This window comes from Melanerpes formicivorus, unplaced genomic scaffold (assembly GCF_026170545.1).
Source record: "Melanerpes formicivorus ecotype bairdi unplaced genomic scaffold, bMelFor1.0.p_v2 SCAF_17, whole genome shotgun sequence".
Lineage (NCBI taxonomy): Eukaryota > Metazoa > Chordata > Aves > Piciformes > Picidae > Melanerpes > Melanerpes formicivorus.
Window position 1 is genome coordinate 16,181,909 of NW_027142369.1, and position 25,186 is coordinate 16,207,094.

Below are 25,186 nucleotides of genomic sequence, written 5' to 3' on the forward strand. Positions count from 1 at the left end.
TAGAATCTTTTTGGTTGGAAAAGACCTTTAAGATCATCAAGTCCAACCATTATCTATACTGAGGCTGGTGCTACACCATGTCCCTCAGCACCACATATCTGTGTCTTTTAAACACCTCCAGGGATGGGGATTCAACCACTCCCCTGGGCAGTCTGTTTCTGTGAGAACCCTTTCAGTGAAGAATATTCTTCTAATATCCAACCTAAACCTCCCATGGTGCAATTTGAGGCCATTTACTCTTGTCCTATTAGTTTTCACTGTGGAGAAGATCCTTACTGCAACCTCCTTTCAGGAAGCTGTAGAGAGTGAGAAGGTCTTCCCTCACCCTCCTTTGCTCCAGACTCAACAACCCCAGTTCCCTCAGCTGCTCCTCACCAGACCTGTTCTCCAGACCCTTCAGCAGCTTTGTTGCTCTTCTCTGGACCTGTTCCAGCCTCTCAATGTCCTCCTTGTAGTGAGGGGTCCACAACAACCCAGCATTCAAGATGTGCTGAGTACAGGGGGACAAAATTATACACCTTCATACGTTATGTGATACCCATCAGAATAAACAAACCTCAAGCAAATAGGTTCATAGCTGCTTGGTTTTTATCTCTGTGGATATAACTTCCCAATGAGTTTGGATTATCGGACCAAGCCTATTTTAATATGGTGTAGCTCATCTTGTTGACCTTCCTCTCCTCTTTTGGCAGAGGGAGATAGGAAAAGACTGTTGCACTGATCCTTCAAAAACCTTTGTGGCTTTGCAAGGAAGGAAGAGGGAATATAATAATGCTTTGGGTTTAGTATCTACATTAGATAAACTCTTCTGCTGTGAAAACAAATTACATCCTTGACATTACAATTGCATTCCACTGGTAGATTTCTTATCGCCGAGATATCTGATACAATAGGGCAAGTGTCCTTTGTAGGGGTGAGTCAGGTTAGAGAAGCACTTTCCTTGAGCAAGTGGCTGTGGGCAGGGAGTGGTGGAGACGGTCCCCCGTGGGCGTCTCAGCCTTGTTTCCTGTGATTCTGTGATCTCTCTGTCTGTGCAGCCACAGCTGGGCTTGGCCAGGAAGCTAAACCTGCCGGCTCCAGTGGTGTGTGAGTGCTTTACTGCCAGCATAAGATCCTTGGCCTCTTCCCATAGCATCAGTGTAACAGCCCTAGGGAAGGAGCAGAGGTGGAAAGGAGGTGTTGTAGAGTATTCTGACCATAGCAGATTTCTGTTAGTGTGTGCCCTGAAATGATGTAATGAGAACCCTGAAGAACAACTCAAAATGCCACATTTTCCCTGGTGTAACTCCCTGAAAGGAGGTTGGAGTCAGGTGGGGGTTGGTCTCTCCTCTCTAGTATCAGGTGATAGCAAATGACCTGAAATTGTGCCAGGGGAGGTTTAGGTTGGATATTAGGAAAAAAATTCTTTACTGCAAGAGTGGTCAGGCATTGGAATAGGCTGCCCAGGGAGGTGGTGGAGTCACCATCCCTGGAGGTGTTCAAGAAATGTGTGGATGGGGCACTTTGGGAATGGATTAATAGTCATGGTGGTGTTGGGCTCATGATTAGACTTGATGATCTTAGAGGTCTTTTCTAACCAAAATAATTCTGTGATTCTGTATTCCTCCAGTCTCCTGTGGAAGACCTCTTCTAAAGTGGCTTCCCAGCAGGAAAAACAGTTTGGCCTCCAGGTTGTTTAGGTTTGTTTTGTATCTTAAGTACATCAAAATTGGTTTGCAGTTAGTATTGACAAACAAGCTGGCTTCTTTCACAGGAAATTTTCAGTAGCAGACAGAGGAAGTGTAGGTGGGGGATAGTGCCCAACTATATTTGTATACTTCAAAATCCTGAATCACCACCACAACAATATCATCTGCAAAAATCATGAAGCCTTAACAAGAGTAAAAATAATTTGTGAGGCTGTTCCATTTTCACACCACCAGCAAAGCAGGACATACAGAATGGTAGAGGTTGGAAGGGACCTCTGGAGATCATCTAGTCTTGGTCTCCTGCCAAAGCAGGGTCTGTCACAGCAGGTTGCCCAGGATTGCAATGGCCAGTTGGCTTTGGAATCTCTCCAGAGAATGAGACTGCACAACCTCTATGGGCAGCCTGCTCCAGGGCTCTACCACCCTCAAAGTAAGTAAGTTTTACCTTATGTTTAGATTTACATCAATGACCTCCAGGACTCAGCTGGATGCACTGGCTGACTCCCTGGAGACCTGCATCCTGTGGTTTTTGCACCCCAAGCCAGGCCATTGGTGATGTCCTGATGTTCTGAGCCACCTCAGTGTCTTGCAAAACATGGCAGTGACACCAGGATGCCCAAGAAGCTCATAGTGTTGGTACTTTGCAGTCAGTGCTGCAGGCTGGCAGCTCTCTGCTGTATTCTGCATCCACACTTGGATGCAGAGGCAGCTTTGATGACAGTTTCCAAGTTCTTTTTCCTTTTCTGGTTTGTCATTCAAAGGGTCTCTGGTTCCAAACACAGCAGGAGTACTGCCTAGCCCTCAGAAGGGGTGGAGATTTGGAGCTCAGTGGGATCCCCAGGCTGGTTCTTCGGGAGCTCAGCTTACCCTTAAGGCTTTGCACAAAGCTGCAGCTCCTGCGTGTGGGGGATGCTCAGCTGGAGCCTGCAGTAGCTGCCCCTGCTGAGCAAGAGGCAATAACCGGCTGTCAGATGAGCACCACAGGGCAGACCTCCCCCTGAGCTCAGAGTGGAGCAACCAAAGTGTCCCCAGCTCTGAGTGGCCTCATTTTTTATTTCAAGTGCTGCTTTGATGGTGAGGAGCTGCACCAAGGCACAGTGCTAGCGGGCCAGCACTGCTGTCAGGACTCTATCTGCATCCTAGCTGTGCTTTGCTCCTCCTCAGTCCGCCAAGCTCATTCCCATCAGATTTTCTCCCCTGTTTGTGAATGCCCAGTCTTCATGCTCACGACACCTAAATCATTATCTTAATGCCTTTAACCAAAACTCCAGCTGTCACTGACAGCTCTTCTTTAAGTAGATAATAGGAACCCAGAACAAGATGTCTCTTGGGCCTCATCCAGCCCTGACACTCTTAAGGACTTGAGGCTTGTGTAGCACTGGGGAGGACCTTTGTTTGTCTTTTCTGAGACTGTATTGCCGCGTGTGTACTTTACCTCTGGACTTTGCTCCGCTAACTTGGGTCAGGCAGTCTGGAAGAAACACTTTGATACCTCCAGAGTGGCTGCTGGTGGGCTTGGCCTTGGGTAGGAGGTGTGGCTGTGCCTTGAGGAGGAGGAGATATGTCCATATCTGAAATGGAGGGATGTGTACTTGGGTAGGGGTACACCCATGCTTTGACCTCTGCACTTCAAGAAATGCAAAGCAAACACACCATCATTTAGTGTCTTTAGCACTTTGGTCAGGGCTAGGGTGGCTTCAGCCTGGCCCTGTGCACAGGGTGGGGAGATCCTGGAGGGAACCTGTGGTGGTGGAGGCAGCAGCATGAGGCTCTGGCTGGGCTGGTGCTGATGTCTGCCAATGGACACATCTGGATTAGACCAAAGGCTGCCTCAGCTGAGTATCTTGGCTCAAAGATTTCCTTGCAGAAACAGGTCTCTGTGAGGCCAGAGAGATGAGGGACTTGCAGCATCCCCAATCCTGACCAGATGCACAGTTACATGCATTGGGATGCTTTGGGGAGGTCCCTAAGACAGGCCCTTCAAGACAGGCAAAACACAGCATGAAGATCTCCAGTACTCTGTGGAAGTATTGCTAGACAGCTGTCTATCACAGCAGTGAATGGATAAAGGCAAGAAGCTCCTGCATTTTATTCCTTGCATCACATTTTTGTTACTTTTGTGTCCTTTTCTGAGAATCAAAACACATCTTTATGCCTGCAGACATTCAGTGTAGCAAGTAGGTTGCCTCTTAGACTCTCTTCAGGAAATCCTTCTGAGCTCTCACTGATACAGCCTAGAGTAGGACCACAATGTGAAGTTTTTGGCCTACAAAAGCTTAACTTGGCCTTTCCAGAGCAAAGTATTGTGTTGAATCTTAAAGAGCTGAATTTTAGTTAGAATCACATAATCATTTTGGTTGAAAGACATCTTTAAAAGCATCAAGTCCAACTGTTAGCCCAGCTCTGCCAAGTCACCACTAAACCATGTCCCTGGGCATCACATCTATATGTGTTTTTTAATCCTTCCAGGGATGGGGATTTCACCATGTCCCTGGGCAGTCTGGGCCAGAGCTTCACAATTTCAGAGAAGAAACTTTTCTTAATGTCAAACCTCAGCTTCTCCTGGTGCACCTTTAGGCCATTTGCTCTTATCCTATAGTTTGTTACTTGAGAAAAAAAAATCCACCTCTGCCTTATTACAATCTCTTCTCAGGTTGGTGTAGAGAGCCAGAAGGTCTCCCCTCAGCCTCCTTTTCTCCTGGATAAACAATTCAGTTCCCTTAGCTGCTCCTCATAAGCCCTGTTCTCCAGACCCTTCATTAAATTCATTACCCTTCTCTGGACCTGCTCCAGCCCTGCAATGTCCTTCTTGGAGTGAGGGCCCCAAAACTGAACTCAGTATTTGAGGTGTGGTCTCACCAGTGTTGAGTACAGCTGGACCATCTCTACCACGGACCTGCTGGCCACACTATTTCCTGTGGGAGCCAGGGTTCCTGTACTTGATGCTTCTTCTCCCCTTCATTCCCACTGCGTTGCTGCTGCTGTTAATCATAAGAGGGATGATGTGCCAAGGAGTTCCCAAGCACTGAAGAGCAGAGGCAGCAGGAGCTGCAGCCAGCTGGGCACGGTGGCTTGTGCCTGTAATCCTAGCATCAGGGAGGCTGAGGCTGGTGGACGGCTTGAGCCCAGGAGTTCTGGGCTGCAGTGAGCTGTGCTGAGCGGGCGTCCGCGCTAAGGCCGGCATCGATATGGTGGTCCTGGGGGAGCCGGGGGCCACCAGGTCGCCTAAGGAGGGGTGAACCGGCCCAGGTCGGAGACGGAGCAGGTCAAAGCTCCCGTGCCGCTCGGTAGCGGGATGGCGCCTGTGAACAGCCCCTGTAGCACAGCCTGGGTGAGACAGCAGGACACAGCCTCTTTTGGCATCTTTCCCCTGCACAATGCTGTGCTTGTCAGCTGCCTGTGCCAGGGAGCAGTCACCAAAGGGTGCAGTACGCTGGTGAAAGGCAAAACATCTCCCCCAGATGTTCAACCTGAAGATGCTGTCCTTGCCACCCTCTGCCTTTGTGGCTGATGTCAGCTGCCCAGGCTGAGCTTGTCACACTTATCTGTATTGAGTAATGGGTAACCCATGTCACTTCATGCTTTTTGCACCATGCTGAGAGCAATCAGGTGTCTCCACAGTTACCCAGAGAGGTGGTAGATGCCCCATCCCTGGAACCATTCTAGGTCAGGTTGTTTGGGGCTCTGAGCTACCTGCTCTAGTTGCAGATGTCCCTGCTGATTGCAGGGGGTTTAGACTAGATGACCTTCAAAGGTCCTTTGCAGCTGAAAGCAGCCTGTAACTCTGTGATTCAGGTGTGCTCATGTTTTGGTGATGTGTGTTGTGATTTCTTGGAGCAGTGAAAGGACACAGTCCAAGACTCAACGTGACCTTTGGTATCCCAATATATATGACTTCTAAAATGGGAAATGTGAGGCAGCAGAACTTCCCATCATGTTTCTGACTCAGAGATCCTGCACAACTGTGAGGCAACAAGCATCTCCCAAAGACCATCAGCTTAGGCAGCACACTCCAGAGCTCCCAGGAGTGTCTCATTAGTCTGCTCTGTTGGGTTTTACTGCCACAGTTCATTTGTGTCCTCAGCTCTGAGCTTTATATTCCTAGGAAACCACTGGTGAACCAAGAAGCCTTTCTCTGTGAGGAGTATCTCAAAGCAGGGAGAGGGACATCTTGTATCTGCTCTTCGTTAACTGAAGCCTACTGAGCTTTCATAGAATCATAGAATTGTTTCAGTTGGAAAGAAAACTCTAAGATCATTAAGTCCAACCATCAACCCAACACCAACATGGTCATTAAATCATGTCCCAGAGTGCCCTGTCCACATGTTTCTTAAACACCTCCAGGGACCATAACTCCCCCACTTTCCTGGGCAACCTATTCCAAGGGCTAGACAGAGCTCCCTGATGCCCCTTACTTGGCTTAAAATGAAAATAAAGATGCTTCTTCTGGCTCAAAACAAGAACTCTGGGCTTCCTCAGCTGCTTAAACCTGCTTGTGCTCAGAAATATTTTGTATCTATCCACCCACCCATTTTTAAACATCAAATACAAGCAGCCGAAGGACATTCTCTCAGTTCCTCACTGCCCCTGTGTGGTCGGGCAGAGCCCACACAAGACGGATGTCAAGAAATCTGCAAAACCCTGAAGAACAGCAAAGTGGCTTGTGCCTGTAATCCAAGCACCAGAGAGGCTCAGACTGGTGGATCGGCTCAAGCCTGGGGTTTCTGGGCTGCAATAGATGTCCGTGCTGAAGCTGGCATCAGTATGGTGGTCCTGGGGGAACCAGGGGCCATCAGGTCAGCTATGGAGGGGTGAACTGGCCCAGGCTGGAGATGGAGCAGGTCAACACTCCTGTGCTGATCAGTAATGGCATGGTACTTGTGAACTGTCCCTGTAGCAGAGCCCAGGTGGGAGAACAGGACCAATTTTCTTTTGCATGGAATGGGGCAGTGAGGTATTGGGATCTAAGTGCTGAAGCATGTGCAGAGCTGGTGTCTTGGGGCACCACAGCCAGGGTAGCAGAACGGGGACTACATCTCCAAGGGGAGAGAGAGGCACAGAGTGAAAAATTCAGCTGTTTCTAAACCATGTGAGAAGCGTTTAAAATGCGTAAGAAACAATGAATTGGGGGTTGTGCCGAGGAGGTGCCAGTTGCCCTGGAAGGAGTGCTCTTTTCCCCACCAGCTCAGAGCCTTGCTGCCTCCTCAGCAGGTAACAGTGTTGAGCATGTGCTGAAGGGGCAAGAAGAGAAGGAGAACCACAGAATCCCAGACCACTGGGAAGGTGGAAGGGACATCTGGAGATCATCTAGTCGAACTGCCCTGCTTAAGCAGGGGCACCCCCGGCAGCTTGCCCAGGATCACAATGTACAGGTGGCTTTGGGATCTCTCCGGACCAGAGACTCCACAGCCTTGCTGGGCAGCCTGCTCCAGGGCTCCAGCACATCCAGAGCAGTGAAGTTTCTCCTCCTGTTGAGGTGGAACCTCCTGGGTTCTATTTTGTGGCCATTGCTCCTTGTCCTGTGCACCACTGAGAAGAGACTGGCTCCATCCTCTTGCCCTGCTCCCTTCCCCCTTCCCCTGCCCCCTTCAGCTCTTGGTGGGCATTGATCAGATTCCCTCTTCTCGAGGCTAAACAGCCCGAAGTTTGTCAGACTTTCGTCCTCGCAGAGTTGCTTCAGGCCCCTCAGTATCAGGGGAACACGGCAAAAGAAGAGGACCAAGAGAAGGGAAGAGAGTCCGTGAGAGGAAAGGGAGGCGGGCAAAGCTGCCGTGACGTCACGGCTGCGGCCGAACTAGAGGGCGGCAGCGGCCGCCGACAGCCGCCGGGCGCGGTGGCGCACGCCTGTAGTCCTAGCTACTCGGGAGGCTGAGCACGCCGGATCGCTTGAGCCCAGGAGTTCTGGGCTGCAGTGCGCTATGCCGAGCGGGCGTCCGCGCTAAGGCCGGCATCAATATGGTGAGCCCCGGGGAGCTGGGGCACACCAGGTTGACTAAGGAGGGGTGAACCGGCCCAGGTCGGAGACGGAGCAGGTCAAAGCTCCCGTGCCGGTCAGTAGCGGGATCGCGCCTGTGAATAGCCACTGCAGCGTAGCCTGGGCAACACAGAGAGACGCGGGCTCTTTTTTGCGTTTTCCACACCCACATGGCTTTTGCGCACCCCGCGGCTCGCAGCCCGTGCACCGCGCCTCATGTTTGGGGCGCCACACCCCGAGTCCCACAGCAGCGGCCCCGCATAGCAGCGCCTCCTGCTGGCCGCTCGTAGCACAGCCGTCTGGGCGCATGCACGGCCGCGGAGTACAGAGATTTGGTGCCGGGCGCGACCCGTAACGGGGCGGCGGCGCAGGCGCGCGGTGAGATGCCCGGCGGTGCTGTCGGTGGGACCGGGTGGCGGAGCCGGAGCGATGAAGTCCCGCTTCAGCACCATCGATATCCGAGCGGTGCTCGCTGAGCTCCGGCAGAGGTACTGCTCCCTCGGCGCTGCCTGACTCCTCTCCCGCTCTGCGCGGCCCCGGAAAGCGGGGCCCGGCCCCGCCGGTAGCGCCTCTCTGCCCTCAGCAGGGCTCGGCCTGGCGGTTCTTGGCCCTGGCCCAGCAGCCCCAGGTGCCCCGGACCCGCCGTGGTATCACGGCTGCGTGGGGCGGCCCAGCTCCGTATACAGCCCCGCACTGCCCCTCCTCGGTGCCCTGCCCTGCCTCACCCCTGCTCTGCCCTCCTCCTCTTGAGGTACCCGTCTGTGTTCCCCGCGCGTCCCCTCCCTCCCCCACCATCCGCACAGCCCTGCGCATCTCCCCTTCATCTGCTCTACCCACCGCCGGTCAGCTGTGGCTCTTCGCAGTGCCCCATCTGACAGTTCAGCCAGTCCTCCTCCCTCCCCATGGCGCGCCCCACCTTTCAGCCCTCCCCGGTGCTGTTCTGCTTTGGGGTCATTGCACCATCCCCATACAGAGACTGTGTAACACTCTGGGGAGCCCAGCCCCACGCTGTGGCTGCACCTCTGTCATGTGCTGTGGCAGCACAGGGCCCATTTGATGCTGCCCGAGTGTCCCCAGCACATCTTTCTGCCACTCAGTCCTCTCTGTCTCTCTTGTTACCCTATCAGGGAAGGCCTGGTGCTCTTGTGCCCCCTCTCATTGTCCTACTTACGTCCTCCAGCCTCTCCCTGGGGAGCAGTTGAGTGCTCTCCCTTTCCTGTATGCACGGGGAAGGCCCTCTAGTTTGTCATTTATTCTCCCACCCAGCTGGGAAGCTCCAGTGCTTCTCAGTCCATATCCCCGAGGCGCTCTGATGCCCTTTTGGTGTCCGGAGCAATCTGCATATTCAGCCCCTTGGTGACCCCCTCCCAAACCGTTTCTGTGCTTGTGCTGAGGCTACCAGTGCCACATGCATGCAAAGGGCTCCCTGAGTGATGCAGAATTAGTCCAGAGAAGCAAAGCATTCCAATATAACCAGTAAATTTTGTATCCCTGCTACAGAGAGGAATGCTTGCAGGAGCTGGCAGCTTGGCCTCCATCATGTATTAGAGATCCAAAAGCTCTCTGGTTGCAGCTTGTTTAGCTCGTTGCACTTTTTTCATAGCGGTTTCTCCATTTCTTGGTTGTTTGGCTTCCAGCTCATTCTGTTAAGCTTCCTTTGCTGCCTCTTTGGTTACTGCTTGGCAATTCATCGTACCTCTCACTTCTCTATATTTTAATTACCACTGGGAATTATTTTTTTCAGCCACTTGTGTGGTTTGTATACTGCATTCTCCAAAGCATGTGTTTTCTTTTTGACAGCTTATTGGGAATGAGAGTGAACAATGTTTATGATGTGGATAACAAGACCTATCTCATCCGCCTTCACAAGTAAGACCTTCTTCACCTTTCTCTGCGCTGTGGCTGTCCATATCAGAACTAGATTTTGTTGTACATATGTAATTTCTGTTGACAGAAGTGTGGCTTTTCTGATGGCTTTTCAGTGAAATTCTGCTGTTCCTTGGTAAAATGCAGTAATTTTTACCCAGGAATTTCTCAGGAGGTAGCATATGAAGGGTGAAATACTGCAGAAAACATACAGAAGTCCAAAGGTGTTGGAGCAAAACCACACAATTGCCAAAATTTCTTTTTATATGGGGAGGGAATAGAAGAGTTGGAAGAATGAAGAGCAGAAATGGTGATCCTGGTGCTCAGGCCAATTGGGAGGTAGAGCTGATGTGATGTCATGAACCTGCCCATTCCATCACTGTCTGGATGGAATTTTGCTCATCTTTGCCTCCACTTGTATTGGAGAATGTTTAACTCCCTTTGGCTTGGCCAAATTACCCATGAACTTCAGGGCATCTGATCTGGTTAAAGATGTCCCTCCTCAATGCAGAGGAGTTGGACAAGATGAGCTTTGATAGTCCCTTCCAACCCAACGCATTCTATGATTCGTTCTAAAAGACATAGGGATGTGGTGCTGAGGGACATTGTTTATCCCCAGACATGGTGGAGTTAGAGAAGTGTTTGACTGGATAAACTTAAAGGTCTTTTCCAACCCAAACTGTTCTGTGATGTCTTTTTGCTGTCTACAGCACTGTTCAATCAGTTTTCCAGCTCATTATTTTCTGTTCGTAGTGTGCTGCTGGTTTGTGGTGCTCTGATCTCATTCCAGTGCAAACTGGTGGGTGGTGAGAGGTGGCTGCTCATGTGCCAAGTGTTTGAGTCTTTGTTTTGTTTACAGATCAGACTGCAAGGCCACACTGCTGCTGGAATCTGGTATACGCATTCACATGACTGAGTTTGAGTGGCCAAAAAACATGATGCCATCCAGCTTTGCAATGAAGGTAAACTCACTCACAGTTTCTTCTTGAGAGGGTGGCTGAATATAAGAAAGCAATTCTATATTCTTACCTTGGAGTCAGGAAAACAGAAAGAGGAATTGAGACAGAGGGGAAGAGTGGCAGGAGTTGAGACTGAGGGGAAAGGGGTGGCTGGAGGTTGGACCGAGGGGGAAGGGGTGGCAGGAGGTGAGACTGAGGGAGAATGAGTGACAGGAGGTGAGACTGAGTGGGAAGGGGTGGCAGGAGGTGAGACCGAGGGTCAAGGCGTGGCAGGAGGTGAGACCGAGGGTCAAGGGGTGGCAGGAGGTGAGACCGAGGGTCAAGGGGTGGCAGGAGGTGAGACTGAGGGTCGAGGGGTGGCAGGAGGTGAGACCGAGGGTCGAGGGGTGGCAGGAGGTGAGACCGAGGGTCAAGGGGTGGCAGGAGGTGAGACCGAGGGTCAAGGGGTGGCAGGAGGTGAAACCGAGGGAGAATGAGTGACAGGAGGTGAGACCGAGGGGGAAGGGGTGGCAGGAGGTGAGACCGAGGGGGAAGGAGTGGCAGGAGGTGAGACCGAGGGTCGAGGGGTGGCAGGAGGTGAGACCGAGGGTCGAGGGGTGGCAGGAGGTGAGACCGAGGCTCGAGGGGTGGCAGGAGGTGAAACCGAGGGAGAATGAGTGACAGGAGGTGAGACCGAGGGGGAAGGGGTGGCAGGAGGTGAGACCGAGGGGGAAGGAGTGGCAGGAGGTGAGACCGAGGGTCGAGGGGTGGCAGGAGGTGAGACCGAGGCTCGAGGGGTGGCAGGAAGTGAGACCGAGGGGGAAGGGATGGCAGGAGGTGAGACCGAGGGGGAAGGGGTGGGAGGAGGTGAGACCGAGGGGGAAGGGGTGGGAGGAGGTGAGACCGAGGGGGAAGGGGTGGGAGGAGGTGAGACCGAGGGTGAAGGGGTGGGAGGAGGTGAGACCGAGGGGGAAGGGATGGCAGGAGGTGAGACCGAGGGGGAAGGGGTGGCAGGAGGTGAGACCGAGGGGGAAGGGGTGGGAGGAGGTGAGACCGAGGGGGAAAGGGTGGCAGGAGGTGAGACCCAGTGGAGAGCGGTGTCAGGAGGTGAGACCGATGGGGAAGGAGTGGCAGGAGGTGAGACCGAGGGGGAAGGGGTGGGAGGAGGTGAGACCGAGGGGGAAGGGGTGGCAGGAGGTGAGACTGAGGGGGAAAGGGTGGCAGGAGGTGAGACCGAGGGGGAAAGGGTGGCAGGAGGTGAGACCCAGTGGAGAGCGGTGTCAGGAGGTGAGACCGATGGGGAAGGAGTGGCAGGAGGTGAGACCGAGGGGTAGGGTTGGCAGGAAGTGAGACCGAGGGTGAAGGGGTGGCAGGAGGTGAGACCGAGGGTGAAGGGGTGGCAGGAGGTGAGACCGAGGGTCAAGGGGTGGCAGGAGGTGAGACCGAGGGTCAAGGGGTGGCAGGAGATGAGACCCAGGGGGAAGGGGTGGCAGGAGGTGAGACCGAGAGTCAAGGGGTGGCAGGAGGTGAGACCGAGGTGGAAAGGGTGGCAGGAGGTGAGACCGAGGGGGAAAGGGTGGCAGAAGGTGAGACCGAGGTGGAAAGGGTGGCAGGAGGTGAGACCGAGGGGGAAAGGGTGGCAGGAGGTGAGACCGAGGCGGTAGGGGTGGCAGGAGGTGAGACCGAGGGGGAAGGGGGTGGCAGGAAGTGAGACTGAGGGTCAAGGGGTGGCAGGAGGTGAGACCGATGGGTAGGTGTGGCCGGAGGTGAGACCGAGGGTGAAGGGGTGGCCAGAGGTGAGACCGAGTGGGAAGGGGTGGCAGGAAGTGAGACCCAGGGTCAAGGCGTGGCAGGAGGTGAGACCGAGGGTCAAGGGGTGGCAGGAGGTGAGACCGATGGGTAGGGGTGGCAGGAGGTGAGACTGAGGGTCCAGGGGTGGCAGGAGGTGAGAGAGAGGGGTCAAGGGGTGGCAGGAGGTGAGACCGATGGGGAAGGAGTGGCAGGAGGTGAGACCGAGGGGGAAAGGGTGGCAGGAGGTGAGACCGAGTCGGAAGGGGTGGCAGGAGGTGAGACCGAGGGGGTAGGGGTGGCAGGAGGTGAGACCGAGGGGGTAGAGGTGGTAGGAGGTGAGACCCAGGGTCAAGGGGTGGCAGGAGGTGAGACCGAGGCGGTAGGGGTGGCAGGAGGTGAGACTGAGGGTCCAGGGGTGGCAGGAGGTGAGAGAGAGGGGTCAAGGGGTGGCAGGAGGTGAGACCGATGGGGAAGGAGTGGCAGGAGGTGAGACCGAAGGGGTAGGTGTGGCAGGAGGTGAGACCGAGGGGGAAAGGGTGGCAGGAGGTGAGACCGAGTCGGAAGGGGTGGCAGGAGGTGAGACCGAGGGGGTAGGGGTGGCAGGAGGTGAGACCGAGGTGGAAAGGGCGGCAGGCGGTGAGACCGAGGGTCAAGGGGTGGCAGGAGGTGAGACCAAGGGGGAAGGGGTGACAGGAGGTGAGACCAAGGGGGAAGGGGTGGCAGGAGGTGAGACCGAGTCGGAAGGGGTGGCAGGAGGTGAGACCGAGGGGGAAGGGGTGGCAGGAGGTGAGACCGAGTCGGAAGGGGTGGCAGGAGGTGAGACCGAGGATTGAGGGGTGGCAGGAGGTGAGACCGAGTGGCAAGGGGTGGCCGGAGGTGAGACCGAGTGGGAAGGGGTGGCAGGAGGTGAGACAGGGGGAAGGAGTGGCAGGAGGTGAGAGAGAGGGTCAAGGGGTGGCAGGAGGTGAGACCGAGTGGGAAAGGGTGGCAGGAGGTGAGACCGAGGTGGAAAGGGTGGCAGGAGGTGGGACCGAGGGTGAAGGGGTGGCAGGAGGTGAGACCGAGGGTGTAGGGGTGGCAGGAGGTGAGACCGAGGGGGAAGCGGTGGCAGGAGGTGAGACCGAGGGGGTAGGTGTGGTAGGAGGTGAGACTGAGGGTCAAGGGGTGGCAGGAGGTGAGACCGAGGCGGTACGGGTGGCAGGAGGTGAGACCGAGTGTCAAGGGGTGGCAGGAGGTGAGACCGAGGGGGAAGGGGTGGCAGGAGGTGAGACTGAGGGTCAAGGGGTGGCAGGAGGTGAGACCGAGGCGGTAGGGGTGGCAGGAGGTGAGACCGAGTGTCAAGGGGTGGCAGGTGGTGAGACCGAGGGGGAAGGGGTGGCAGGAGGTGAGACCGAGGGTGAAGGGGTGGCAGGAGGTGAGACCGAGGGTCAAGGGGTGGCAGGAGGTGAGACCGATGGGTAGGTGTGGCCGGAGGTGAGACCGAGTGGGAAGGGGTGGCAGGAGGTGAGACAGGGGGAAGGAGTGGCAGGAGTGGCAGGAGGTGAGACCGAGGTGGAAGAGTGGTTTAGGTTGGAAGGGACCTTAATGATCACCTAGTACAACACCCCTGTCATGCCTGTTCCATTAGACTGGGTTGCTTGAGACCCTGTCCGTTTTGCTCGTGAGCACTTCCAGGTAGAGGGAGAGAGATCTTCGGGGACCCTTGACACCCATCAGGTCTGTTTGTATCATCTCACAGACATTTTTGCTGTCATTACAGTGCCGTAAGCACTTAAAGACCAGGAGGCTCGTCAGTGTGACACAGCTGGGGATAGACAGAATCGTGGACTTCCAGTTTGGGAGCGATGAGGCTGCTTATCACTTGATTGTCGAGCTGTATGACAGGGTGAGTGTGGTGTTGCTACGCTGTAAGCAAGGACATGAGCACACGGCTCTGCTGATGGTACCCTCTGGTGTGCTTGCAGGGTAACATTGTCCTGACAGACCATGAATACATCATTTTAAACATCCTGAGGTTCCGCACAGATGAAGCTGACGATGTCAGGTTTGCAGTTCGGGAGAAATACCCAGTGGACAGTGCAAAAGCTCCTGCCCCTCTGCCAACCCTGGAAAGGTAATTGCTTTTAGATGGTGTTTCTACTGGAATAAACCCAAATTCCATGGAACTGTGAAAGGCAGCTTCTCTTTGAGTAGTTCTTTCACAGAATCTCAGCATGGTGTGGGTTGGAAGGGACCTCTGGAGATCATCCAGTCCAACCCCTCTGCTAAAGCAGGGTCACCTACAGCAGCTTGTCCAGGATCACAATGTGCAGGTGGGTTTGGAATCTGTCCAGAGTAGGAGACTCCACAGGACTCACCAAAGAAGTTTCCCCTCACACCAAATAAGTTTCTCCTCGTCTTCAGTTGGAACCTCCATTGCTGCTGCTGGGCACCACTGACAAGAGCCTGACCCCATCCTCTTGCCCCCAGCCCTTTAGTTATTGATCAGCATTGGGAAGATCCTCTCTCAGCCTTCTGCAGGCTAAATAACCCCAGGTCTCTCAGCCTTTCCTCCTCACAGAAATGCTCCAAGCCCCTCAGCATCTTTATAGCTTTTGCTTGACTCCTTCAAGTAGTTCCCTGTCTGTCTTGAACTGGAGAGCCCAGGACTGGACCCAGTACTTCAGATGTGGCTTCTCTAGGTTAGAGGGTAGGAGAGTAGAGGGTAGAGTAGAGGGTAGGAGAACCTCCCTTGATGTGCTGACCACATCATTTTTCATGCACCCCAGGAGACCATTTTCCTTCTTAGCCATGAGGGCACATTGCTGGCTCATGGTGAACTTATCCACCAGCACTGCACAGATCTGCTTTCCAGCAGCTCAACCCCTAACCTGTACTGTTCCTTTTCACATTTATAGGCCATTTTGCATTTCCATTTTGGAAACTGAAAATATTTTGTAGCAATACATCATAGCCTTAAACTCCATTGTCCTCTGGCATTACTGCTCTCTGTTACCCTTCACAGGTTAACTGAAATAATCTTGAATGCACCCAAAGAGGAACAGCTGAAGAGGGTTCTTAACCCACATCTTCGTAAGTACTTGTTTGCTGTTAGAAAACCAAGTGGGGTCAATGCACATCATGTTTAGATGATGAAGTTGTGGAGAGTCCAACCCTGGAAATGCTCAGAGCCAGGCTGGAGAGGGCCTTGAGCAACCTAGTGGTGTGGCACTGCAGATGCCACCTGTCTGTGGCAGGGGGGTTTGGAACTAGGTGATCTTGAAGGTCCCTTCCAACCCAATCCAGTCTATGATTCTGTGATCCTGGAAATCTGAACAACTTCAAGCAGTCTTCTCTGTTTGATGTTGTCGATGACAATCCGTTTGAAAACTGACAAACAATAGAAGCCTTTGAAAACAGAGGAGATTTTTTTGATTCCAAGCCAGCTGAATGAAGAGGTGGGTCTTGCCATGATCCTGCAGCGATGAGGATCTGACAGTATCTCTGTTAGAACTCTGTCTTGATATATTTTGCCCAGTGTCTTATCTTCAGTGGAATCCAAGTGGGACTTTTTACAAGGATTTGTAGTGGTAGGATGAGGGTGAATGGATTGAAGCTTGAGGAGGGGAGATTTAGAAATTCTTTCCAGTGAGGGTGGTGAGACACTGCAACATGTTGCCCAGGGATGTCATGGATGTCCCCTCTCTGGAGGTGTTCATGGCCAGGTTGGATGAGGCCTTGAGCAGTGTAGTCTAGCGGAAGGTGTCCCTGCCCATGGCAGGGGTGTTGGAACTAGATGATCTTGCAGGTCCTTTCCAATCCAAACCATTCTATGAATCTCTGAATCAAACAGGAGATAAAAGTGTAAAGTCAGGGCAAGGATGTTGGTAGGAAGTGGTTGGAGGATGCCAGTGCCACCAGTCCCTGAAGCGGTGACCAGTGTGGTAAATCTAGGATGCTTGATGTATCTATCTGGGTGTTCTCTGGCAGCCAGCAAAGCCCATCCTCCTGGTATATTGTCACCCTATCCTAGACCTTTCCCAGTTCCAGATGAACCTAAGCACCCTTAAGTATGTAAGAACCAATCAGCTGTGAGCTGAAACCCAGGCAGGGAGCATTTCTTAGAGAACCACCACGATTATCTGTTTTTCCTGGGCTCTGCCTCCTGAATTTGGGACCATAACTCCTTCCCTCTCCCCATCCTAAGGACTGGCTGCAGTTCCATGGCTCTAGCTTGTTGAAACACAGCATTTCAGTATGAATAGAGATTTCATTGTGAATGTCTTCTACTGATGATTCTTCATTATGTTCTTGTAACAGCTTATGGAGCCACTCTCATTGAACATTGCCTTCTAGAAGTTGGATTTCCTGGTTCTGTCAAAATAAATCAGCATATGGAAAGTAAAGGTTTGTAGGAAAGGATGTTTTAAAGGCTGTACTCTATCCCTGGTCATTTTGATGTCTATATAGTAGAGACAGAAATGAGGCTTCCTTAAAGCTCTAGTTCTGACCATATGGTTTTATACTATTAATGTTTTTAAGTCAGGGAGCATCACTGTTTACATTAAAACTCTTTAATTATGCATATGTCATAAATAAAACATCAAAGTCCTCCTCTAGTCTAGATGATTTTGTAATGAGATGGTGCCTTAAACATCAGGGGAATTCTGGCCATGTAAAAGGTTATTTTAACATTAAACAAAATCATCATTTTAATGTAAAAGTCCCCATCTTCCTTTATTTGCAGCAAACTTGGTGGGGATTTGATAAAGCAGCAGCTTCACTTTTACTGGAAAAGTACAGATTGGGGTTGTAAAGTCAGAGCTGGTTTTCCTGTAGTCTTATTTTTCTTGTGTGCTTTATATTTGCCATAAATCAAAAGGATTTGAGTATGGTGCTGTAATAAATCAACTTTCTAGCAAAGAGCTTGTTCAGAACACGCAGTGATAGCTGTGGTGAAGTACCAGGATTGAAGGAATATCTGGGATGTTATTCTTGAGATAGCCTAGAATCCTACTTCACCTGGTTAAGGTGGACAGGTTGCTTCAGGGACTGAAGAGCAGTTGCTTGGGTCTTCTGTTGATTAGTTTTGTGCTATGTTTAGATAAAAATATCTTTCTGGTTTAGCTCTTCTGAAATACTCCTTCCCTTTTCTCTCCTTAGAAAATATTGAAAAAGTGCTCACTGCTTTAGAGAAAGCTGAAGAATATATGGCACTGACTGACAACTTCAGTGGGAAGGTGGGTCCCAGCTGGGCAGTTTGGTTACCAGTTAGACAGGAACTGCAGAGCTCAATGGGGAGGCAGGTGTTGCTCAGCACTTGTTTTGGAGGCTTTGCTTTTGGGGCCAGATTCTTTTCAGTGGTGCCCAGTGACAGGAAAAGGGGCAGTGGGCACAAACTGGAACCCAGGAGGTTCCATCTGAACAGGAGGAGAATCTTGTTTGGTGTGAGGGTGCTGGAGCCCTGGAGCAGGCAGCCCAGAGAGGTTGTAGAGTCTCCTTCTCTGGAGAGATTCCAAAGCCACCTGGACATTGTGATCCAGGCTGCTCTGGGTGCCCCTGCTTTAGCAGGGAGGCTGCATGATCTCCAGAGGTCCCTTCCACCCCCGCCATGCTGGGATTCTTTGTTCCTGGTGTTACAACCTTCAGATTTTACTGTGAGCTTGGGTTCCAGGTAGTGACAGGGTATAAAAATTGTTGCCTTGCACTGGATATGCAGCAATTAAATAATTTACAAGCAGATGATGTATGAGAACTGGGCTTTTGCTTCAGTAGCATTGCCCTGGTTTCAGCTGGGAGAAAGTTAATTTTCCTCCTAGCAGCTGGTGCAATGCTGTGTCTTGGATCTAGTGTGAGAATTGTGGTGATAAGACACTGATGGTTTTGTTGTAATTAAGCAGTGTTTATACTAAGACAAGGACTTCTCAGCTTCTTATGCCCTGCCAGCAGAGCCTGGGAGTGCAGAAGGAACTAGAAGGAGGGACACAGCAAGGACAGCTGTCCCAAACTGGCCAAAAGGATGTTCCGTACCATATGGCATCACAGCCAGTATATAAACTGGGGGCAGCTGGCTTGAGGAGTGGCTGGGCACTGATCAGCAGGTGGTGAGCAATTGTATTGTGCATCACTTGTGTATATTTTATATTATTAGTATTTTCCCTTCCTTTTCTCTCCTACCAAATTGGTTTTTGTCTTAACCTATTTTCTTTTGGGTCCAGTTCTCTCCCTCATCCCACTGGGTGGGGGAGTGAGCAAACATCTGTGTTATGCTTAGCTGCTGTCCAGGGTTACACCACAACGTGCGTGTGAAGCTTGAGGAGAGATTTAGACAGTGAGGGTGGTGAGACACTGGAACAAGTTGCCCAGGGAGGTTGTGGATGCCCCCTCCCTGGAGGTGTTCATGGCCAGGTTGGATGAGGCCTTGAGCAACCTGGGATAATGGAAGGTGTCCCTGCCCATGGCAGGGGGTTTGGAACTAGATGATCTTGAAAATCCTTTTCAACCCAAACCATTTTGTGAGTCTGTGTAAACGCTGCATCTGTGTGAGATGCTGTAAGATTGTGCTGGGGTTTCTAAGAGAAGCCCACTTTTTTATTTTCTGGAAGAAGCTGGAGTCAAGCAGAAGGTCAGGGCTTTACTTGGTGAGAAACAGCACGTCTGCCACAGGGTCTCCTGGATAGAATGATTCAGTCTCATGCTGATTTGGACATTAAGAAGAAGTCCTAAGAGGGTGGTGGAACACTGAAACAGGTTGCCCAGGGAGGTGGTGGGGTCCCATCCCTGAAGACATTCTTCAGGGTCAGGCTTGATGGGGCCCTGTAGCTCTCTGTAGTTGCAGATGTCCCTGCTCACTGCAGGGGAGTTGGACTAGATGACCTCTAAAGGTCTCTTCCAACCCAATGCGTTCTATGATTCTATTCTATGATCAGTAGGTTAGCACCTAAAACTTGCTGCCTTATCAAGATGAGTTGGAATCTTTTTCAAAGACAGATGCTGATGATGTATTTCTATGTTCTTTTAGGGTTACATTATCCAGAAAAAGGAGAAAAAGCCAAGTCTGGAAGCAGATAAACCAGCAGAAGAGATCTACACGTAAATATTTGAAGCCTTTCTTTTTCTGCTATTCTGTATAAGATCAACTAGTTTTCAGGTGATAATATCAAATGTGTATTTTACAGATATGAGGAATTTCATCCTTTCTTGTTTTCTCAACATGCAAAATGCCCCTACTTGGAATTTGACTCATTCAATAAGGTACAGTGCTTTTGCTGATACTGTACTTAAGTGCTTTAGTTGATGCTAAAGTGTACTTAGAGAAGTTGTTAATGAAAACATAGACCTTGGAAGAGATGATGGATTTTTGTGGATAAAGTGTTTTACACAGAAAAGGCCAACTAAAGCAGAGCCTTTAGGCTGCTCCTGAGCAGTGCTGTCTCGGTGAGCTCAGGTCCCATGGCTGAAATAAGGCTTGTAGCACTGACTGGAGGTGTGCATGGAACCTGGGCTGATGTGGCTGTTACCAGCTCAGACACTGAGTTATTGCTGGAGGCAAACAGTCAGTATAAATGTGATCATTTATACTTCTCCTAGTTACTACTTTGAAAGCTTCAGGCACTTGACTGAGTGTGTCCTTGAAGTGCTATTTCTTCCTGGGCCTTGACTCATAAACATCTGAAATCATTAACTGCATGTTGTTCCTGACTTTGATCTCCAGAATTCCGTTTCACTTTCCTATCCACGCTTCTTGGCTGAATTTCTGCCACTGTTTTCACACTACTGATGATCCAAACAGCCCAAAACCTTCCTCTCCTTAAGTTTTAAGCACTCTCTCTGGCAACTTGAACACCAGAAGCGGTTCTTGGGCATATTTTTGGTCTTTTTCTTTGTGTCTTGTTTATTATTACTTTTAAAATTGACTTATTGAAGCAGGAGGAATTCCAGACAGACAGGTCTAGATTTGCAGTTCTTTAACCTGAAGGGCACAATGTCAAACTGCAGCTTCATTTCCCCCATTTCCTAGCAAAAAATACCCACCAAAACCAAGAGCAAAATGGCCTGTAGCTTTGACAGTTATTTACTTGTGCATAACCCCTGGTTTGCAGTAAGACACATCCTTGAGGGTCTTGCTGAACTCATCTCATGCAAAGGTAAAATGGAGGAAGTTGTCACGTTTTTCTTCTCTCTTAGTGCTTCATAGCCACCTCTTGTGAGCAGAGCCACCTCTATCTGCTTGTTCCTGGTGTAAGTTAGTGCAGCTTGGGGACTCTGATAGCTGATTTTCTCTTACAGGCAACAGATGAGTTCTACTCCAAGCTGGAGGGACAGAAAATTGATCTGAAAGCCCTGCAGCAGGTATGTTGTCATCCAAGACCGGGGCAACTGAGGTGGCTCTCTGAGCTTCATGCAATTCACTTGGTTCTTGTAGCCTGTGGTGAGGGAGGTCTCATTCCTTATTATTGCTGTGGAACACACGGAATCCATTTTGGTTGGGAAAGACCATTAAGATCATCCAAGTCCAACCATTCTCCAACTCTACCAGGTCTGGTGCTAAACCATGTCCCTCAGCACCACATCTCCGCCTCATATAAACACCTTCAGGGATGGGGATTCAACCACCCAGCTGGGCAGCCTGTTCCAGTGTTTTAGATTGCTTTCAGTGAAGAAGTTTCTTCTAATGTCCAACCTAAACCTCCTCTGGTGCAACTTGAGGCCATTTCCTCTTGTCCTATCACTTGTTACTAGGGAGAAGTAACCAATCCCCACCTAGCTCCAACCTCCTTTCAGGGAGCTGTAGAGAGCAATGAAGTCTCCCCACAGCCTCCTCTTGTCCAGGCTGAAAAACCCCAGCTCCCTCAACTGCTCCACACCAGACCTGTTCTCCAGACCCTTCACCAGCTTTGTGGCCTTCCTCTGGCCATGCTCCAGCATCTCAATGTTTTTCTTGGATTGAGGGGCCAGCCCAAAACTGAACCCAGTACTGAAGGTGTGGCCTCACCAGCAGCGAGTACAGGAGGGCAATCACTTTTGTGGTCCTGTTGGTCACACTATTGCTGATAGTGATACATTCTTGATAGAGTGCTGAGTCTGTGGTAGTCAGGGTGTAGATTTCAAGATGTGTGATGTTGGTTCTGCTGGGAATACAAGTCATATAATTGATTTTTTTGTTAATTTGTTGTTGGTTTTTTTTCTTTGAGGAAAAACAAGCCTTGAAGAAACTTGAAAATGTCCGTCGTGACCATGAGCACAGACTAGAAGCTCTCCAGCAAGCTCAGGTAAGACTCAGCTGCCCTGGTGTTACTTTTTTAACTAAGAAGATAATGGAGTGTTTCATGAAGAATTGTGCCTGCTCTGGATGGTGTCAGACCCCAAAGGGAAGCCTTCTGTTGTCACTGAGCACCCTGGAGCCCCTCAGGAAGCCTAGGCCTGCCCAGTGGGGTCTGCTGCCTTTGGAATGCCTTGTACCTTTCTTGCCCAAAATTTCCTTGAGCTGCTCTGCTGTCAGGAGTCAAGTTGGCCATTGTCCTATGTGATCAATTTGTCAATGCCATTCCAGGATTTCACAGAATCATGGCTGTTTAAGTTGAAAAAAACCTTCAATGCCATCATATCCAACCATTAACCAAGTCCAAGTCCACCACTAAACCGTGTCCCTCAGCACCACATCTGCACAGCTTTGAAATCTTTCCAGGGGTGGGGACTCCACCACTGCCTTGGGCAGCTTGTTCCAGGCCTTGACAACCCATTGTGAGAAGAAATGTTTCCTAATGTCCAACCTAAGCCTCTCTTGGTCCAACTTGAGGCCATTTTGTCTTGTCCTATCACTTGTTGCTTGGCAGAGGGCTCCAACCCCCACCTTGCTCCAGTCTGCTTTCAGGAAGTTGTAGAGAGCCTCTCAGCCTTTTCTCCAGGATGTACAACCTTCAGCTGCTCCTTGCAAGACTTGTGCTCTAAACCTTCACCAGTTTCACTGCCCTTCCCTGGACATGCTCCAGCAGCAAAATGTCCTTCTCAGAGTGAGAGGCCCAAAACTGATCCCAGTATTCAAGGTCTGGCCTCACCAATGCTGAGTACAGGAAAACAATCCCTGCCCTAGTCCTGCTGGCCACACTATCGTTGATCCAGGCCAGGATGGTGGTGGCTTTCTTGGCCACCTGGGCACATTATTAGCTCATCTTCAGCTGGCTGTCAACCAACACCCCCAGGTCCTTTTCTGCTGGGCAGTTTCCAGCCACTCTGCCCTATGCCTGGAGTGTTCATGGGATGGTTGTGACCCAAGTGCAGGACCCAGCACCTGGCGTTGTGGAACCTCATCCCACTGAACTCAGCCCATGGATCCAGCCTATCCAGGTTGCTCTGTAGAGCCTCCCTACCCTCAAGCAGATCAGCACTCTTGCTCAACTCCTTGTTGTCTGCAAACTTACTGAGGGTGCCTCAGTGCACTCATCCAGATCATTGATAGACATATGAAAGTGAGGAGGCCCCAGCACTCAGCCCTGTGAACACCTCTCTGTATTTATTAATACATTTGTTTTCTTCTAAAGACTTGCTGAATGTGTTTAACTTCAAAAGCTATGAACTTCTTTCTCTCCTTAAGGAAGCTGATAAGATAAAAGGAGAACTTATTGAAATGAACCTGGAGATCGTTGACCGAGCCATTCAGGTGGTCCGGAGTGCCTTAGCCAACCAGATAGATTGGACAGAGATTGGAGCCATTGTTAAAGAGGCTCAAGCCCAGGGAGACCCTGTTGCAAGTGCAATCAAAGAGTTAAAGCTTCAGACAAATCATATCACAATGCTGCTGAGGTAAGGACACTGCAGGTCACCGGTATCAAATGCAGGTAGGACTGGCGGTGGGAGCTGTGTAGGACACAGGTGTCGTCTTAGCTTGTGCTTTGGTACTGGTCAACAGGTCAAGGGAGGTGTTTCTGTCCCTCAGCTCTTCTCTGGAGAAACCTCATCTGGAGCACTGTGTCCAACGCTGGAGCCTTCACCACAAAACAGATATGGACCTGTTGGAGTGGGGCCAGAGGAGCCCACAAAGATAATCAGAGGGCTGGAATCCCTCTGCTGTGAGGCCAGCCTGAGAGAATTGGGGTTATTCAGCAGAGAAGAGATGACTCCAGGAAGACCTTCTGGTGGCCTTTCAGTTCTTAAAGGAATCAGGAAGCTTGGGATAGACTTTTGAGCAGGGCATGTTGTGACAGGACAAGGGGTGATGGGTTTGAACTAAAGGAGGGGAGAGTCAGATGAGAGAAAGGAGCAATTTCTGAAGATGAGGGTGGTGAGACCCCTGGCACAGGTTGCCCATAAAGGTGGTAGATGCCCCATCCCTGGAACTATTCTAGGTCAAGTTATTTGGGATTCTGAACAACCTGCTCTAGTTGCAGATGTCCCTGCTGACTGCAGTGGGGTTGGGCTAGATGACCTTGAAAGGTCCCTTCCAACCCAAACCACTCCATGATTCTATTTAAATCATTCATTTTTTTTTACAGCAGCATGAAGAGAACAGAGTTGTTTGAGCAGAGGGATGCTTCCTTTTCTGCTTTCAAAATTAATAGTAATTGGATTACCATAATAGCTTTTCTTTTAGTATTTTTAGAGTCTGTGTAACTTTATTCTAAACCACCGGAAGGTTTCCTTAAGCAGCATAGGTCCCAGGCTGCAGCAGTTTCTGGAACCAAAGAATCACAGAATCCGTTTCTTCCTTTTGATAGAAGAAATTGCCTTGGGAAATGGTGCTTCCTTGGGAAACCTGTACTTTATCTTCTGCTTTGGTTTTCTTTTTCCTTCTCAAGCTTTGGCTGACTCTAAGACACCAACAGGCTTGTGTGTAAGGCATCCTGGTTTCCTTAGTCCATATTGAGTCCTCATGAGAGAATAAAAACAGGAGTGCATTGCACTGGGGGTGAAAAATAATCACTTCTTGTATCTTAATCATATGATGCCATGTGTTTTTAGGAACCCATATGTGTTATCTGAAGAAGAGGAGGAGGAGGATGCTGCTGATGTAGAGAAAGAAGAAACAGAAGAACCAAAGGGAAAAAAGAAGAAGAATAAACCCAAACAGCTGAAGAAACCCCAGAAGAACAAACCGTCGTTGGTTGACGTCGATCTCAGTCTGTCTGCTTATGCCAATGCCAAAAAGTAAGGTTCCAAGTGAAGGGCAGAAGTTTCTGCATGCCAGGAATTCTTAGTGGCATCATCATAGGAAGCAGGACTCTCTATGTCTTCTTAGAAATAAAAATTAGAAATTGAAATGGGTAGCTTGCACTGGGCTCTTGTGCATCCTCAGTAAGTTTGCTGATGACACTAAACTGGGTGGGAGTGGTGATCTACTTGAGGGTAGGAAGGTTCTACAGAGCCACCTGGTCAGGCTGGATCAATGGGCCAAGGCCAGTGGAATGAGGTTCATCAAGCCCAAGTGCTGGGTCCTGCACTTGGGTCACAACAACCCCATGAACACTCCAGGCTTGGGGCAGAGTGGCTGGAAACTGCCTGGTGGAAAAGGACCTGAGGGTGTTGGTTGATGGCCAGCTGAAGATGAGCTAATAATGTGCCCAGGTGGCCAAGAAGAAGTGATAGTGTGGCCAGCAGGATCAGGGCAGGGACTGTCCTCCTGTACTCAGCACTGGGGAGGCCAGACCTTGAATACTGGGATCAGTTTTGGGCCTCTCACTCTGAGAAGGACATTGAGGTGCTGGAGCATGTCCAGAGAAGGGCAATGAAGCTGGTTAAGGTTCTAGAGCACAAATCTTGTGAGGAGCAGCTGAGGGTTGTTCATCCTGGAGAAAAGGAGGCTGAAGGGAAACCTCACTGTCTGCAACTCCCTGAAAGAAGGTTGGAGCCAGGAGGAAGTTGGTCTCTCCTCCCCAGTGTCAGGTGATAGAATGAGAGGAAATGGCCTTAAGTTGCACCAGAGGAAGTCTAGGTTGGATAGTAGGAAAAATTTC

General features: G+C 50.8%; 1 protein-coding gene across 1 annotated transcript in view; it reads left to right on the forward strand.

Annotated features, from left to right (window-relative positions):
• The first annotated feature begins 8,040 nt into the window (after positions 1-8,040).
• The window catches only part of NEMF (nuclear export mediator factor), a 31,815-nt gene continuing 14,669 nt past the window's right edge, over positions 8,041-25,186 (forward strand). The window contains exons 1-14 of the mRNA XM_068149143.1: positions 8,041-8,150; positions 9,463-9,531; positions 10,388-10,490; positions 14,017-14,142; positions 14,222-14,370; positions 15,262-15,329; positions 16,557-16,643; positions 17,400-17,476; positions 19,258-19,328; positions 19,415-19,490; positions 20,526-20,588; positions 21,431-21,508; positions 22,831-23,039; positions 24,195-24,380. Coding sequence (XP_068005244.1) covers positions 8,092-8,150; positions 9,463-9,531; positions 10,388-10,490; positions 14,017-14,142; positions 14,222-14,370; positions 15,262-15,329; positions 16,557-16,643; positions 17,400-17,476; positions 19,258-19,328; positions 19,415-19,490; positions 20,526-20,588; positions 21,431-21,508; positions 22,831-23,039; positions 24,195-24,380 — 1,421 coding nt within the window. The 5' untranslated portion in view covers positions 8,041-8,091. The remainder of the gene's footprint in view (positions 8,151-9,462; positions 9,532-10,387; positions 10,491-14,016; positions 14,143-14,221; positions 14,371-15,261; positions 15,330-16,556; positions 16,644-17,399; positions 17,477-19,257; positions 19,329-19,414; positions 19,491-20,525; positions 20,589-21,430; positions 21,509-22,830; positions 23,040-24,194; positions 24,381-25,186) is intronic.